Source organism: Prorops nasuta, unplaced genomic scaffold (assembly GCF_024137725.1).
Source record: "Prorops nasuta isolate Cenicafe-Biocafe unplaced genomic scaffold, Cenicafe_Pnas_1.2 PNAS00010, whole genome shotgun sequence".
Classification (NCBI taxonomy): domain Eukaryota; kingdom Metazoa; phylum Arthropoda; class Insecta; order Hymenoptera; family Bethylidae; genus Prorops; species Prorops nasuta.
Window position 1 is genome coordinate 5156905 of NW_027116807.1, and position 17879 is coordinate 5174783.

General features: G+C 30.6%; 2 protein-coding genes across 4 annotated transcripts; both read left to right on the plus strand.

Annotated features, from left to right (window-relative positions):
• The first annotated feature begins 2549 nt into the window (after positions 1-2549).
• Positions 2550-5483, plus strand: DNApol-alpha50 (DNA primase small subunit). The gene is made up of 7 exons (XM_066732348.1): positions 2550-3836; positions 3919-4069; positions 4126-4301; positions 4367-4565; positions 4635-4845; positions 4917-5307; positions 5385-5483. The coding sequence occupies exons 1-7, from the start codon at positions 3740-3742 to the stop codon at positions 5402-5404; spliced, it is 1245 nt and encodes a 414-aa protein (XP_066588445.1). The 5' UTR covers positions 2550-3739; the 3' UTR covers positions 5405-5483.
• Positions 5484-5896: 413 nt separating this feature from the next.
• Positions 5897-17852, plus strand: alphaSnap (Alpha-soluble NSF attachment protein). 3 transcript variants are annotated; one of them, XM_066732351.1, is made up of 6 exons: positions 5897-6136; positions 6710-6815; positions 7347-7546; positions 7715-7980; positions 8188-8361; positions 8438-17851. In XM_066732351.1, exons 2-6 carry the CDS (start codon positions 6724-6726, stop codon positions 8585-8587), a joined length of 882 nt encoding a protein of 293 aa, XP_066588448.1. In that variant the 5' UTR covers positions 5897-6136; positions 6710-6723; the 3' UTR covers positions 8588-17851. The 3 variants fall into 3 exon arrangements, with proteins under 3 accessions (XP_066588448.1, XP_066588447.1, XP_066588446.1); XM_066732350.1 differs by having other exon boundaries at positions 5898-6136; positions 6715-6815; XM_066732349.1 differs by lacking the exon at positions 5897-6136 and adding an exon at positions 6199-6312 and having other exon boundaries at positions 6715-6815; positions 8438-17852.
• The last annotated feature ends 27 nt before the right edge of the window (positions 17853-17879 follow it).

Genomic DNA, 17879 nt, shown 5'->3' on the forward strand with positions numbered 1-17879 from the left:
AAAGTCTCAATTATTAACATAAATGAGGAAATATTTTTTGTAATCTTTCCTCATTTTAAATGAATACTTTTTTAGTCAAATATTATTAATTTCTTTTTCTATTTTAGGTGGGGCCGCGGCCTCCTCCTCATCGGTGTGCCACCTTGTCGTGGTGAGGGGGCTCACCTCTGCGGGATCCTTTCCGACTTCGTAAATGCTATACATATGCATATTGTCGAATCGGTGGAGATCTCGTAGAGGTGCCAAGAGCACACCACACCCCCACCTTAAGTAAACTATAATTTTCATTTCCGTTTTGAATTAAATTATTTATTCCCAGGAAAATGTTTCTGTGTAATTTTTCAATGTTTTAGTATCTAAAATAATAAAATTATGATTCACTTGTATCATAGTTTTAGTTTAGCTAGAGATGAAACGAGAGATTGCTCATGCGGTTTGCGGGCCGCGGGATCCCGCGGCAATCCTAGCCGATAGGCGATGCTGCTGACGATCCATCCTGATCCATCATTCCATCCTAGAGAATTGTATATGGGTAATATTCAGCAGTGTTACCAGAAAGTAGACCGTTGGTCTGCAGAATTTCCCCCTCCACTTACAACCACAGATACAGGCTTGTTTGCGTGAGCCATCCCCACTTCTACCGCTGCTTGATGGTCACGAACACAAGTAGAAGCGTCCGTACATTTGTCAACTTGTACATACATATGTACATACCTGTACATACACACTACACGAAGCAGAGCAATTCGACATTCTATGGGCCGTACTCATGCATAGACGTGACTCGAACTCGAGTCGAGTTTTTATACTATAGTTTACGTTACATATACTATATATTTTTGCCTGAGTCGAGCTCGACTCGAACAGTTCGAGTCGAGCTCGAATCACGTCTCTGAGTACCAGCCACCAGGGTATGAAAGTGTTCCGCTATTGATTGTGAGTACTGAAAGTCTATAGTTTATGTGACATTAAATATAGGGTTTTAGAATTCGCAGTCAATAGCGGAACACCGCCTATTATAGCACTTTTCTGCTTCAGAGCTATATTTTGTGGAATAGCATGACGACGGCACAAACTGTAAATAAATATACATATTCAATTTCTCGTATACTCTGCTATTATGTGCTACAGTTTGCGCTCGATACTTCCGCCCTCCATTTTCACCAGGAGCAGAATCGATGAAGGCCAGTAAACAGTAGTATACCGCCTATTCTATCCCATTCTATTCGGTCTATCCATCCATCAATCCATACCCATATTATATTACCCATTATCCAGTAAACCCACCCACCCTAATATTGCGTTGAATAAAAAAAACTCATATGAGCTGGATACATATAGTACATATGTACTATCTCTGGTTATACTCCAATCATTAGTATTGGCTGCGTTCAGCGGACTCCACAGTTGTGTGAGCGATCAGTGATTCTATTATTTGATTGGTTAAACTTTTATTTGAGGCCAATTAGATAAGGGAATCACTGATCGCTCGTTCAACTGTTGAGTTCGCTGAATGCAGCCATAGGCCTCAGTCAAATTGGCCGGACATATATTGAATAATGGAAAAAAAAAACTACAGGAGTTGTTTGTTAAGCGTTTGTAGATGTTTGTTATATTAGTAAAAGCGTTTGTTAGTTGCTAATTTTTGAGAAAATGCAAAAATAAAAACCAGCATTAAGTTGGCCGAACATTAATTACTTTTCTTTAGATAGGGTGTTATATCGATTCAGAATCATTTGTAGTCTCTACATATAAAAGAAAAAATGTTTGTTAGTTAATGGATTTGAACGAAAATGAAATTAAAAAATTCACAATTTAGTTCGAGAGCAAGTAAAGGTTATATATATTATTCTATTGTACGATTTTACAACTATATTGATAATAAACGTTTGTTAGGTGTTTGTAGATTCTTGTTACACTAATAGAAACATTTGTCATGATTGATAATTTTTGCAAAAATGCAGAAAATAAAAATCGCATCAATGTGAAGTTGACTGGACATTAACTAAATTTTTCCTTAAATAATGTAATCACATCGATTTAGGATCGTCTATAGTTTCTAAAAATATAAGTTACGTTTATTAAATGTTAATTATGAAGAAAAATCAAATTACAAACATTTCCAATTTTGTCCATGCATATGTATGTACATACTATATTATTATGGACAAAATTGGAAATGTTTGTAATTTGATTTTTCTTCATAATTAACATCTAATAAACGTAACTTATGTTTTTAGAAACTACAGACGTTCCTAAACCGATGTGATTACATTGATCGTGTTTCAAAATTCACTGGCAGTACTGCGGAATATCCTTCTGTCTTCTTTCAATGCTTCATTCTTGACAAAGATATAACGATATCCGCAGTACTGGCAGTGAATTCTGGTACACGGCCATTATTTAAGGAAAAATTTAGTTAATGTCCAGTCAACTTCACACTGATGCGATTTTTATTTTCTGCATTTTTGCAAAAATTATCAATCATAACAAATGTTTCTATTAGTGTAACAAGAATCTACAAATACCTAACAAACGTTTATTATCAATATAGTTGTAAAATCGTACAATCGAATAATATATATAACCTATACTTGCTTTCGAACTAAGTTGTGAATTTTTTAATTTCATTTTCGTTGAAGTCCATTAACAAACAAACATTTTTTCTTTTATATGTAGAAACTACAAACGATTCTGAATCGATATAACACCCTATATCTAATGAAAAGTAATTAATGTTCGGCCAACTTAACGCTGGTTATTATTTTTGCATTTTCTCAAAAATTAGCAACTAACGAACGCTTTTGTTGATATAACAAACATCTACAAACGCTTAACAAACAACTCCTGTAGTTTTTTTTCCATTATTCAATATACATATATGTCCGGCCAACTTAACGGGATCCCTCAAGCCCTCTGTAGCCAATATTACGGAACGAAAAACGAGGGAGAATTGTCCAGCGCTATTTTTCAACCGATTTCAATGTTTTTGGGCTTGTTAGAATCGTTAGGTCTGGCACCTCGTCATAAAGAAGTCTGATTTTTCGATTTGTTTTGCGTTTAAATAATATTATGGCGAATTTTTAAACAATTCTATTTTTTTTACGTTTTTTGGAAAATACGGCTTTATTTATGACAAAGTGCGAGTCCTAACGATTCCAACAAGCCCAAAAACATTGAAATCGGTTGAAAAATAGCGCTGGACAATTCTCCCTCGTTTTTCGTTCCGTAATATTGGCTACAGAGGGTTTGAGGGATCCCGTTAAAAACAATTAAGTGTAAAACGGAATACTTACGGAACGTCACGGAGACAAAAACGGAGCACCTCCACATCCTCCACAGTCCACACTCCACAGCCACTTATCTAATCTGGAGCAATCTGGACCTGACTGAACCTGACCTAACTTACTTAACTATTAATTAAAATCAGGGAGAGAAATCTAAACTGAAGCATTACCTAAAAATCAAGATCATGAATTAATTGTTTTGTCTCTTACTAAGAATTAAATCAAAATAAACATAACTTTCATTTGTGACATATGAATGTTCTGAATTTTTAAAAAGAAAATTGATAAGTGACATAAGTGTATAAAGAAGTTTTATCAGTTTTCCCGCCAAAAGCGTATTCAACCGTATTCCTCACTCAGATCAGCTAAACGTTCATTGTTATTGAATTATAGAAATTTTTAGTTTCTATTGTAATATTTCTGAAAGAAAAGAATATTTCGTATACTAAGCTATGTCAGACGTGGAAAATTTGAGCGATCTCTTGCCAATTTATTACAAAAGATTATTTCCTTATGATGAGTATTATAGGTGGTTAAGCTATGGAAGTGGTAGGTAAACTATTATTTTTAATAAACAAAGTATTATTTAAATTGTATTATTGAGTTTTGAATAATCTTTATAATTTTTCAGTAAATTTGTTTAACAGAAGAGAATTTTCTTTTACCCTTGAGGATGATATTTATATTCGCTTTCAATCTTTTAAAAGTCAGAAAGACCTAGAAAATGAAATTAAAAGATTAATGCCTTTCAAGATTGATATTGGTGCCATTTATAATGCATGGTAATTATTTAATTTGTTATTTTTGGAATAAATAAGAGTTTTATATCTTTTTTCAGCCCTAAAGATCAAAAAACTATTCCCAATTTTACACCTATAGAGAGAGAATTAGTTTTTGACATTGATATGACTGATTATGATGATGTTAGAACTTGCTGTGGTGGTGCTGACATTTGTAGTAAATGCTGGAAATTTATGGCTATAGCTTGTCAGATAATAGATTCTGCATTACGTTGTAAGTATTTTATTAATGTAATTAAATTTTAACTGTCAATATTACAAAGTAGGATAACATTTTAGTAGATTTTGGTTATACCCATATCTTATGGATATTTTCTGGAAGAAGAGGTATACATTGTTGGGTCTGTGACCCAGGAGCAAGAGCTTTATCAACAATAGAGCGCTCTGCTGTTGCAGAATATCTTCAAATTATTTCTGGTGGTGAATACATGAAAAAAAAAGTAAATTTACCCAATGAAAAAATACATCATTCTATTAAGTAAGCCAAAATATAAATTTGTTTTAATTCCATTTAATGGTTATATAAATTTTTTTAATTTTTTTGCAGAAGAGCATTGGATATATTAGAACCTGTTTTTATTCCTATGTGTATAGAAGAACAAAATATATTAGGAACAGATGAAGGTGTAGACAAATTTTTAGGCATTTTGCCTGATGAAGAGGACAGGCAAGAACTGAAGGCTTTGTTTGATAAAGCTTCAAGTAGCACAGTTCGATGGAATACTTTTGTAAAATTTCTAAAAACACAAAAGACATCTGTAAATGAATATTTTTTTCATTGACTGTCATAATACAGTAAAAAGCAATTTATTAAAATAAATTATTTCAGGGGAAAAAGCAAAAGCAATATAAACACTTAAAAGAAGAAATAATTTTGCAATATGCATATCCTAGACTGGATATAAATGTATCTAAAGGCATGAATCATTTATTGAAATCTCCATTTTGTATCCATCCAAAAACAGGCAAAGTTTGCATTCCATTTACTGCAAAAACCGTGGTTAAATTTGATCTTACCAAAGTACCAACTATCAATACATTAATTGAAGAAATCAATATTTTTGATGACAAAGACAAAAAGGAGCAAGAAGAACATAGTTTAACTAAAAAACGAATTAAGGATTACAAAAAAACCAGTTTAAATAAACCTCTTCATGTTTTCACAGAATTTATCAGAGGCTTGGAAGAAATTCAAAAAGGCCAGAAAATTAAGGAAAGTGGTAAGTTTTTGTATTATGTTCTAAGCATAGCTGTATAGAGTGAATTTACATCTGATATATATTTCTTTTTCTTACAGATGCAACAATGAAATTTTAATATACGAACCATAGAAGAAGTAATGTAAATGTAATATATTAATATTATGCTCATTATATTTAATAAATAATTAAAACTATAGGATTTTGTTATTAATAACATTTATATTTATTGTGGATTTTTTGGAAGAAGTTAGCACACTGAAATAGATTTGTAGGCATTTTAGTAAAATTCATTTTGTACTAACTTCTCTGGACTTTTTAGTTATAAGGTCTGAACTGGTCTGAACTCTGAAGGAGAGATTATTGCATAGTGCAGACTGCAGAGATTAGGCAGAACTGGGACCGCCAGAGAACTCAGTTGTCAATTGTCATACATGTGTATACATATATATAAATAAACAAACAGATAGGACAATTGAGATCTCAACAGCCAAGTAGAAGTACGGACTACAGAGTGAAGTTAGCTGAAATGCCCACGAATCAATTTGGCACTGGTGCGTTCAAGCGCGGGCGGGTGCAATTGGGAGAGGGATTTGTTGAATGGGGTTACTTTATTAGTATATGTAGATGTAAAGTTAGATCGAGTGAGTGTTTGGTGTGATAGTGGTGGTAGATCAGTGAGATTATATATAACATATATATACACAATCCCCTGAGAGGCTAGAGCGCTGGAGGTGCTGCTCCAAACGAATTATCACGGGTCTCTTATCTTTCTCACACATCCCTCCGTATCATACATTTGGATCCTACTTGTCTGGTTCAAGTTGATGTCATCTTTTGTTTCGAAAAGGTGTTGATTTGTTTAATATTGTCGATAAGTAGTTAAGTATATGCTAGTGATGTCAGATTTAACTTTTTGCAACAAAAACACAAAACGTTCCCATGTAGATGTGCGTTTGTGAGTATCCCTCCACTCGTCTTTTTGGTATATATAAAAAAGTAAGTTCTGGCATCACTGGTATAAGGGTGAGTTTCATTCTGCTATTAGCATACGTATTTTTGAAAAAAAAAAAAAATTGGTTATTCTACATAGAATATTGAACTTGTTGAAGAGATTAGGGGGGAGATTGCTCATGTTGTGTTCCGCAACAATCAACAATCCTTCCCGGTAGGCGGCGTTTCAATAGTTTCAATCCCAAGATTCCCAATTGGGATTGAAACGCCGTCTATCGGCAAGGAATAAGGATTGCTGCGGGACACGGGTGACACACGGCTACACTCGGCTACAGGCTACTTCGTGTTCGTATGCTTCGTACCGTACCAATCGTACCTCCATGGCATGAGCAATCTCCCCCCTAATCTCTGCTTCTTGGTGGCTCAGTCAGGCTGATGAAACTCACCCTTGATATTGTTATTTTCGAAGAATAGCCTATAATCATGGCAGACAACGAGCAAAAAGCGATGCAGCTAATAGCTGAGGCGGAGAGGAAATTGCACTCATCTAAAGGATTTTTTGGTTCTCTATTCGGGTAAGAACATAACTAGTTCTCTATTTCACAATGCGATCATGACTTTAACAAACTCAAATAGTTGTAACAATTGATTTCTTATTCGTCTCCTCATTTCCTTAGTCATTGATCATTCACATCGTCCACGCATAAATACGTGTTGTACTACGTATCGCTTATGCACGTACACATATTCATACCACATCTGTCATTTATAAATGCTAAATCAAATCTTACATAAAATTGTTCCATTTTGAACAATTACTCCAAAAATGATTTGTTTTGCATAATGCAATTATATATTTTAACATTAGAAAATCAATTTAATGTATTGAAGATTGGTTATGCATAAATTTTAATCAATACCAATTGAATTCCATTTTTGTTTCAAAAAGTCAATCTCCAAAAATATATGATTTGCTTCATATAAGAATTTTTGGAACTTCAAATTAATTTATTATACATCTAACTCTAGTAGTGTTAAAACCAGTTATTTATATTTATTTAAATACATATACTTTAATAACATATTATGACTGTGATGATGAGAAGTAGTGGGTCATCCAGAGTGGAAGAAGCTGTAGAATGTTATCAGCGTGCTGCAAATATGTTCAAGATGGCAAAGAAGTGGAGTTCAGCAGGGAAGGCTTTTTACGAAGCTGCAGAATTGCATGCTAAAGCAGGAAGTCGTCATGATGCTGCTACTAATTATGTTGATGCAGCCAATTCGTTTAAGAAATCTGACATGAATGGTATGTATTAATTGTGTAAAATATGGTTAGATCTGAGTAGCTTTTTAAAATAATCTGCTATTGAGACCCTACTGTTTCTTGATATGAAAATTTAACATTAACAGCTGTTAGAATTTATACATGTATGTTTCAAATTTATTTCATATTGTACCTTTTTTGCATTGACAGAGGCTGTTAGGTGTTTAGTGAAAGCAATAGAAATATATACTGATATGGGACGATTTACTATGGCAGCTAAGCATCATCAAAGTATAGCAGAAATGTATGAAAGTGAAGCAGTTGATTTGGAACGTGCTGTGCATCATTATGAGCAAGCTGCTGATTATTTTAAAGGAGAAGAGAGCAATTCATCTGCAAATAAATGTCTTCTAAAAGTAGCTCAATATGCTGCTCAGTTGGAAAATTATGATAAAGCTATCCAAATATATGAACAGGTAATCAGTTTGCTAATAAGTTGTATTGTAGCTTTTTGGTTTTATCTATTTTAATTGTTTCTTCTGCTCTTTTGACATATGTTTTTATTTTTCATATTAGCAGTATAAGAGTATAAAAAGTATAGCTAAAACAAATAAACCTAATAGATTTTTAAATAAATCTGCATTAAATATTTACGTGGTTCCAATCATAATATAATTTTTTAGGTGGCATCAGCTTCTCTTGACAGTTCACTACTGAAATATAGTGCAAAAGAATACTTCTTCCGTGCAGCTTTATGCCATTTATGTGTAGATTTACTGAATGCTCAGCATGCAATTGAGCGTTATACAGAACAATATCCTGCATTCCAAGACTCTAGAGAATTTAAACTTATAAAGGTAAAACTGATATAATTATACTGAGAATAAAAGAATACAACTTTGATAAAAATATCTAATATTATTTAATTTTTAGACTCTGATAGAGCACCTTGAAGAACAAAATCTGGAAGGATTTACCGAATCTGTTAAAGATTACGACTCGATATCACGATTAGATCAGTGGTACACAACAGTATTATTACGTATAAAGAAACAACTTAATGACAACCCCGATTTACGCTGACGTGTTTTTATAATTTGTAGTATAATACCGATATTTCTCTTAAAAATCTTTATGTATTCCTTTCTATGTAAAGTCCTGCTTTCTATTTCTGTATCAATATCATTTTCTATCTATCGTTATACAGCACCACTTCAAGCAATTAAAAATTAACACAATCTCAATAGAAACCATTGATTTTATATTTATACAACGCTCTTGTAGTTGTAACTTATTATTGCTTGTTTATGAATTTAAATTATTTGAGTAGTTATAACTGAAGAGTGTAATACCACTAAAATATTATTACTATTATATTGTGCTATAAGCTACATTATCAGTTTAAGATAAATTAACATATTAAACTTGTGATCACATACAACAGGTCTGTTCTTTTTCGCTGCACTATCGAACTGGTGCAATTAGTTAAAATAAGACAAACATGTTTTCTCACTGTAACTCATTACACTAGTGCAGCAATGCAGTGAAAAAGAACAGATCTAAAAAGTTTTGAAAGTTCTGTGTACTTAGAATATATCTGGCTATTATTTTTATAATTAATCATTTATATTTTTTTTTTAAATTTTACATGAATTTTTTAAAACTTTCAGAGAGCCTACTAGCGACTGTTAATGATTAAAAATTTCTACAAACATACAATTAGTTTTATTTTGTACACATGTTATTGCTTTTAATTAGTTAAGAAATTTGCTTATCTTTTGTTTTTCTAATATTTTCATTTATTTATCAAATTTAATAATAGAAGTATGCAATCGAAGTTGTAAATAAGAAGTATACAGTCAGATATACAGTGGTATATGCAATTCTTGGTGTTTTGTTTGTTTTATTTCTCAAATTTGTTGACATTAACTTCTAAAGGGGCTCTAAGGTCTTATACAGAACATACTAGTTGAGCATGCATTAATTTTACAAGAAATAAAATTTTGGTATACAAATCCTACAACTTATAAAACACTCCAAAGCACACACATGTAAGAAAATGTTTATATTAATCTTTTAAAGACGTCATTTTGCATTTAAATCGATATCTATTTTTCTTTGTGAAATTTAGTTATAAATTTAATGAATGTCTTATGTGGAGTCACCAATCTGACTGGGGGATGGTTGATTTTTGGACCAGACATCCTGAAAGAGTTAATCATCATAACTGTTAAAGATAACTAATCTTTGGTATAAGATTTATCGGAGTGCAAACAGAGTAAAAGGTCTCATAAAAGTCCTGTACAAACATTTAAAGTTCTATGTAACACAATTTTTTCTTTCAAGTTTAAAATATGTTCGATTAGTACAGTTTATATAATACCTCTGAATTTTCTTAGTTTAAATTCTTTTGATATTTTATTCTAAATGCATTAGATCATACACTGCCAGCGTATGAAAATAGAACAGCGTTTTTCAATTTTCCTTAAATATTAAATAAATCTAGAATGCAAATCTATACATTGTAATTTAAATAGGTATTCAATGTCTGTTTAAAACGAATTATGTTTTTTAAATTTCGCAAAGTATAGCGATTGCTGATAAGTCGAACATGCATAATTTACCAGGTTACGTAAAAAATATAAATAATTATTGAGTGGGCTTTAAGAAACATTTACTTGCGTAATTCAATGCGTGTATTAGAGCAGGGAAAGATCGAATATTGATAGAATGATAACGCGACTTTCTCTCTTTGTTATTAAAACCAATATGTGCAAACCTTAATCATTTTTACGGCTCGTATGAGATATTATAGTAGTGGATAATGTTATTTTAAAGACCAAATATGAAATAAGTCACTTAAATCTATTCTGCCGTATATACAATGGAAGAATTTTGTATCCGCAGCAAACACTTATATTCGCGACGAAAAAATAAAAATTATTACTAATATTTATTAAAATACTAATAACACAATTCTCTAATTGTACAAGGTCTTATATACGAATGCGAGTGTTATTAACATTTCAATAAATGCTAGTTACGATTTTAAAATTGTTTTTCTCGATTTATGGTATCTGCTGCTGACACACGTCGTTATTTCATTGTAGGATAGTATTAGTACTAGGCAATTTACTAATTATAGCTTTCACAATAATTATCCTATTCTAGAGTAGCAACTACTTATTGCAGAATTATTATTACATAATATTACTTTTAGTAAAAAAAGATGTATTATAATTGATAAAATAAGTAGAATGATTGTATTTTTATTGCGTTTAACTTCATGTAAATGCATTCATCGTTTTATGGATAATTTGGTTTGTGCAGTCAATAAGTAGATTATCATAACATGCTGTGTAGGCCGATATTGTTGGAGAATGAATCTCATAATAGCTATTAGCTAAGTAGCGATAACAACAATTTTCAAAAATAAACGCAGTTAGAGGTTTTTATCTCGATAATTTTATTTGTACCTATATTATTTTGTTATTAATTTAAATATTTAAATGGAGATAAATTATATTTATAATTAATTATAAAGAGTCTTTAATATTGTATTGTTGCTATTTTTAAATTCTTAAACTCTAAAGAGGTGTCAGTTAGTTTTAGAAATATTATGTTTATTATATTATATAAATTTTATATTATTTTGCTTGATCGTATATAATAAAAAGTAAATTACAGATGTACTCTTTAATTATTACTAATATGGAATATTACATAGTAATATTTATCAAAGAAATATTAATACTTTATTTATTACTGAAAAGTGCGGGAAGCTTAGGAGAAAATGAATAAACATAAACCTACAGATATTTAAAAACAGTGTTATAGATATTACCTGTTAAATCAATTGGGACCTCTGCAGAGTTAAAAATTTGTGCAACTCTTATTGTAGATCATTCATCTGTTTAAATATAATACTTACCGCGTTTACAGCTGTGTAAACTGTACATTTCAAGTATGGTGCTTCTGCACTTATGAAAATCCACATGTAATTTTCAAACTTACTAAGGTAATACGAAGTCAGCTCAGTGAATAATTTTTATAGACAATTTACTACAAATTATATTGTTATTTTCTAGACACCTCCACTTTCAAAATCCATTTTTAAAGTCAATAGTATATTTTATATACATTAACAAGCTAAAAACTATTTTCTTAAATAATGTTACAGAAACGCGAAATATAAGAATGCTGATCGTTTAAATTTATTTAAGAATTTGTAAAATTGATGAAGTAAAGAATTGTTAAAAATTATTCGGCTGAGTAGATTCAAGATCATATTGATAGGGAAGATTATATGTTAAAATATTGTAACTTGATTATTGGGTAGAGTTAGAAATAATTTATCCGGTGCGTAGAAACATGCCTAAAAAAGAAATGCCTATGTTTGTATATGTGTGTAACGTTAGTCGATACCGCTTCTGTTAAGGTGGTAATTGGGGGCAGCATTAAAAATAACCAGATATTTTTTAAACCTTACAAATAAGTATAAATCCTGATATAAATATAAGGAATGTTTCTATACCATACATTTTGAGTGGCAGGTTTTAATGATATTGTACATTAAAATTAACACAGCTTTATGTAAAACTATAGAAACATGAATGAACTAAACATTTGCAAATATAGTAAGCGAACAAATATTAGTCAAATTTTGATGTATTACTTTTTAAAAATCTGCCATAAAGACTATAAATGAAGATTATAAAATAGTTAAATAGATGGTTTTTAAGTTATTCAATAATTTAACTAGTCCAACTTCACATTTCTATACATTTAAAAAAGATTGTATAATATTTTTAAGATATAATAATATCTTTGAAACAAGCTAACCCAAATGTGATATTATATATAAATATTCTTTTTCCTTATATTAATATCTACTTGCTTATAAAGTTTAAACAATATCTGTTTGCCTGAAGGATTTGATCCTAAATATTTCAATTTTACGGTCCCAACTCTCTATCTCAAATGAGAATAAATATCTATAAATTATATTAAACAACGGATCTAAGAGTAGAAAAATTGGAGCTTTGATAGAGCCAAATAGAAGCTTGACAATTGTTTTCCAGCCTGAGAGAAAGTCGGCGAAAAGAAAAATAAAGAATTTTGCGTTATAATGTATTTATACAAACTACTGAGCATTTGTTGTTTCGTGTTACATTTATTTCTTTACAGAATGCAAACAGAAAATATCTAATTAAATTATTTGTTTCTCATGCAAGAAGTGCGTTGTGTACTATTGTTGATTAGAAGTAGTAATAATGTATTATTAACCACTTGCACACACACAACCGTAAAAATATGCAACACCAGTAAACCAAATATGACCTGTGAAGAACTGGTTAATTGTAATTTCTTGTATATAATAATACAAGCGCTATGTAACAATAAGCATATTAATTATTATTATATAATAATTATATTGTTAAATAAGAAATTAAAGTTAACTAGTACTTTGCATGTAACATTGTGTATTTTGCTGGTGTGATAATTTAAATATAATCAATCTATTTAAGAACAAAAGGGCAGAGAGTACGATTTTCAAATGAAAATAAAAAAAACGAATTTTGGGAGACAGATACACACGACACTTTTGTGAAGACACGAGTTTCTACCAAGGAATTTTGTGTCATTGTATTAAGACAGTTAATAGAAAAATTGCTATACGTAGAATGTACGATTAGTCATTTTAATCATGTAATATATCGGCAACATTTATAAACATCATTTATAAACGTAGTTTCTTAACGTTAAACGTTTTAATTAATATACATATACACCCATTTCCATATCTCCATAATGTTAATCTGCTTTCTGAGAATTATATCCAACATCCTCAAAAATGTTGTATACAGTTAATAATGATCTATACTCGACAACAATATTCATGAAAATATTCATTCCAACGATACTATCTTGTATAGAATAACATCCGATTATAATACGATTTTCTGTTTATAAATAAAATGCAGGGTGACCATATAATTACTTTCTCGTATTTGTTCGTCCTTTTCAGCTTATATTCTTCTTCCCTTTAACAATTAAGTTTGTCTTCTAATGAATCATTCCACAAATTGACATTACAGTAGATTATTTTTTTTTCTCTTTAATTATACATACATTTAAGAAAGTGCTTAAATATATTAAAACAAGTGTTTTTCTTTCGATCAAAGTTAACGAAATTCTACTGTCCAAGCTGGCTTTTAATCCTTCATTCTTCATACACATATACTATAGCGTATAAAAAGTGAAATGACATTTCTAAAACAATGATATATTTTTAATAATTTATTATAATACTTCCATATTTGGCGAATGATTATAATTTCATAGTCTTGTTATATCCTAAGACAATATTACAAATTTATATTAAATATGCATGTACTTTTTACATACTGAATATATTTTTTGTCAAATAAAGGATACAAGCAATGCAATTAAGAGTTAAGTAGCCGTAAAGTCAAAATTATTTAAAAAATTCGCAGCGTTAATTTTTTTCTTTTAAATTCAATGGTTAAATTAATTGTTAATGCTACAATAATGTAACTGTTTGCAATTTGATTTTTGGAGCACTATTCAACCAGCTTAGACTAAGTGAAAGTAATTTCGCTAATCTTTTTTGTGTTTCACATATTTTGCTTCGCCAGATTTTCAATCGGTTGTAAAAAACCAAACATTGCAAGGTGTCAATTATGTATATCCGATTAAATGCAATTTTCATACATAGAGATCTAAACTAATTAACAAAAAAAAGTGAAAAAATGTGTAAACCTCAGTTTCTTTTGTCAAACTAGTGTTATTTTTTCTTTTTTATCTTTCACTTATTGTATTTTTCTGAACTTAGTGGCCAACTAGTGTTTTTTTATTTTACATAATATGCATATTGAATATATTGTTTTTTTGTTGTTATTAATGTATAGTCGTTATATGAATAACTCATTGCTGTAGCTTCAGTTCTTTAAATTCTAACTATATACACAGAAGGAAAATTCCTGTAAAATTTACAGTTAGAAGACATTAAAAATTACATTGTTCCACTTACTACAAAGATATAACAGAAACCTTGATAAAAACTACAAATGATAAATATTATTTTTAACCTGCTATTTGTTCAATTTTTCACATTCTTGACGTAAATTTTGCTAAAATGTAATATCTCAATAACTATAATAATATGTAAATAAATTATTACTATTTGTGTATGGAGTGATTGAACAAAATTTATTTTTTTTAATTTCATTCCCAAGTTACTCTGTCTAGCACTGTAAGTTTTACAGGAAATTTCTTTCCGTGTATAATTAACTGTATTGTTCGTTTTTTTTTACTGCTCGGCGAAAATCAACGAAATTTCTAACTACGCTTATCGCACATCAGAAAGTCAACTAGAAACAAGGAACGGATAAATATCTCACTAAACTTTCACAGAATTCCAAGAATAAACAGATTAATGGCAAGGCGAGCAATTTTCAGTAACTCCCCTATATAATACTTATCTTCCAGTCTGAAAAAACTAATCTATCCTTAAAAATCATGAAACGATTCTATTCGCCTCACGACAAATAAGAAGCAGAGCTTGAAGACAATAAATTAAGAAACAGCAAATATTAGAATATAGCGACAGAAAGCTATAATAATATTTTAATAATTATGAAAATGTTTTTGTTTGTACACGAGTCATAATTATCTAGAAAGATTTAACTATTTTTATCAAAAACTTGAGCTTCTCAGAGATCGAACGGATAACAGTACACAGCTTATCGTTAATCTGTAGCTAAAATTAAAACTCTCTGGTGGTTATAGTAATTCATTGTCAATGTAAATTTATATCAGGTAAAAACTGCACAAGCATTTAAAGCCTTTAAAAAGATTGTTCACAGATTTTTTTTGTCCTTTTCCATTTTTTGTTTGTTAATCCATTCTGTTAAAATCTATTTAACGTGTGAAACTGAAAAAACGATAAACCAGAAATAGCATATAGAAATCATAATGAACAAAAAGTGTAAATTACAGTTTGTTCCTTGCATTAAGCTTAGCCCACAATGTTCAATTAAAGAATATACTTTGTGCATTTATACAATTTTATTTGCAAGAGCTTTTACTTATTATAGTGAGCCTCCTATATAAGATGTTAAAACTTATTTTGATAAAGTTAATTTACTCCATACAATATATGTATAATACATTGCTAAATATACACATCTATATTATACATATATTTATCAATATATTATTCATCGCTATAATAATATAATTTGCATGATTATCTAATATAATAGGCTATTTTTTATTTAATTTGATTTAACGACGCAATGCAACCAGGCTAATCGAGCTACAACGAGGCTTGTTAATTGCGTATTTTGATTGAGAATATAAGGAAGCAAGAGGCAAACGAATTAAGCAAAACTGGAAGGAGAGACAGACGTGAAATGATAATTGGGATTGAAGTTAATTAACGTTGATTATAAAAAGCGCTTTTAAGGCTTCTGTACCTTCTAGTGATTTAAATTTTCTTGTAATCTGTCAACGTGTCAGCGTTATATACGTGTAGACGTAATACATAGAGACCTGCACGAGAGCACCGACTATATGACGAATAGTGAACTAATGGATCTTGAATGCCCAGATAGCACGAATCTCCTGTGTATATCCAGAATATCGTCAGTATATCCTCGGTACGTATTGAGGACATTGTATGCTATAAGAGACTAGTACACGAGTACCATCAGGAACACGATCGAGGCTCGTATATACACTCTACTTGAAAATTTTATATTTTCTGCAATATTTTATCAAAGTTAAAACACCAATTAAAGCTTTTGTTACATTTTACTATATTTTATCTGAATCGTATTTGTACAAAATATCTATAAGAACTGTGAAAGTGAAATTTGAAGCAAAAATAATCAATAATTTCAATATAATTGTACAATCATGACGTCAGAAGATTGATGGATGTAAGTTCGAAGATAATTGGAGGGAAGTAATTTGAGACTCTGATAAAGATTTAAAGATAGTTAATTAAATTCAAAGATTTCCATGTTCCTGATGGTATGCTATATACTTATTGTATATGTATGGAAAATAATCTTCTACCTCGTCTTTATTGTATCTTCAGATTGACACGAGTTCAACTTTCAACTTGCCTACGTCTACCTTCCATTTCGCAAATGCCAAATACATACACACACACTTGTACAAACATACAGTGTATTCGAATCCAAAAAGTCTGATTCTTGAATAACCGATGAAAGATTCTCGAGGTTGCTTTTATCATTTAATCTCTCTCTCTCTCTCTCTCTCTCTCTCTCTCTCTCATTCATTAGTTGCAACAAGTGTCCTATCAAAGTTTAATTTAATCTCATTTGTTTTCTGATAAAAGCATGTATAAGGAAAATAGAAAGGAAGCAAGCAGTGCAAGAGAGAGGGAGGGAGGGAGGGAGGGAGGGAGGGAGAGAGAGAGAGAGAGAGAGAGAGAGAGAGAGAGAGAGAGAGAGAAGAGAGAGAATTTTCTTATTGCTTTCTTTCTTTCAACCAAGTTCTTCCCAACTCTTATCTCTCCCAAATGCTGTTATACTATATTATACATATACACACACGTGCATGTATACATGTATACTACATAAATATATGCATAATATACTATAGAGCCTCACACGTGTAGATTCGTATGTACGATATCAATATTGGCAATATCAATCAGCAACGGACGAAAGAAAGGCAGAGTGAAGGCAAAAATTTCTCGTTTTCCCTTCCTCGTTCAAACCACACATTTCACCTTATGGAATATACGTGTGAGTATAAAAAACATGTCGCCTTTATCGTTTATTATAGAGTCAAAGGTTTGATTGTTACACGATGCTTATTTGAGCTCCACGTCCCAGAAGGATAGATTAGTAGTATAAGTATACATACATATACAAGGTATTAATAGATACAAAAATAAAATCAGATATCTATTACAGTAAAAAGACTGTAAACAATAGGATCATTACACATTATTAACCCTAGACGTCTCATGGCGAATACTCGAATGGAGATGATCCATTTCACCTACGAAATTTAGAAGGCTCTTCGACCATTCCCCAGAAGATAATTCTATAAAAACAATATATATATATATATATATATATATATATATATATATATATATATTGCATTGTTATAGGCTACCATTGCAAAATAAACCAAAGCTATATATCTTACGTCACGTGACCCTTACTTTCTTTATTTTTTCCATTTATCCATCGTCCTCATTTTACTCCCTCATGCCTTTCCAATAGATCACCTTTTATTCTCTTTTTTATACAATTTCACACGAACTTGCATAATTTCGTGCGTTTTCTCTGGTTACCCCCCCCCCCCC

Excerpts from the sequence above, each read along its gene's own strand:
- DNApol-alpha50 (XM_066732348.1), top strand. The coding sequence starts at position 3,740 with ATGTCAGACGTGGAAAATTTGAGCGATCTCTTGCCAATTTATTACAAA. Across the intron at positions 4,302-4,366 it reads AATAGATTCTGCATTACGTT|TAGATTTTGGTTATACCCAT; the intron begins GTAAGTATTTTA and ends ATAACATTTTAG. Across the intron at positions 4,566-4,634 it reads AAAATACATCATTCTATTAA|AAGAGCATTGGATATATTAG; the intron begins GTAAGCCAAAAT and ends ATTTTTTTGCAG.
- alphaSnap (XM_066732349.1), top strand. The coding sequence starts at position 6,235 with ATGTGCGTTTGTGAGTATCCCTCCACTCGTCTTTTTGGTATATATAAA. Across the intron at positions 6,313-6,714 it reads CTGGCATCACTGGTATAAGG|CCTATAATCATGGCAGACAA; the intron begins GTGAGTTTCATT and ends TTCGAAGAATAG. Across the intron at positions 6,816-7,346 it reads TTTTTTGGTTCTCTATTCGG|TAGTGGGTCATCCAGAGTGG; the intron begins GTAAGAACATAA and ends GATGATGAGAAG.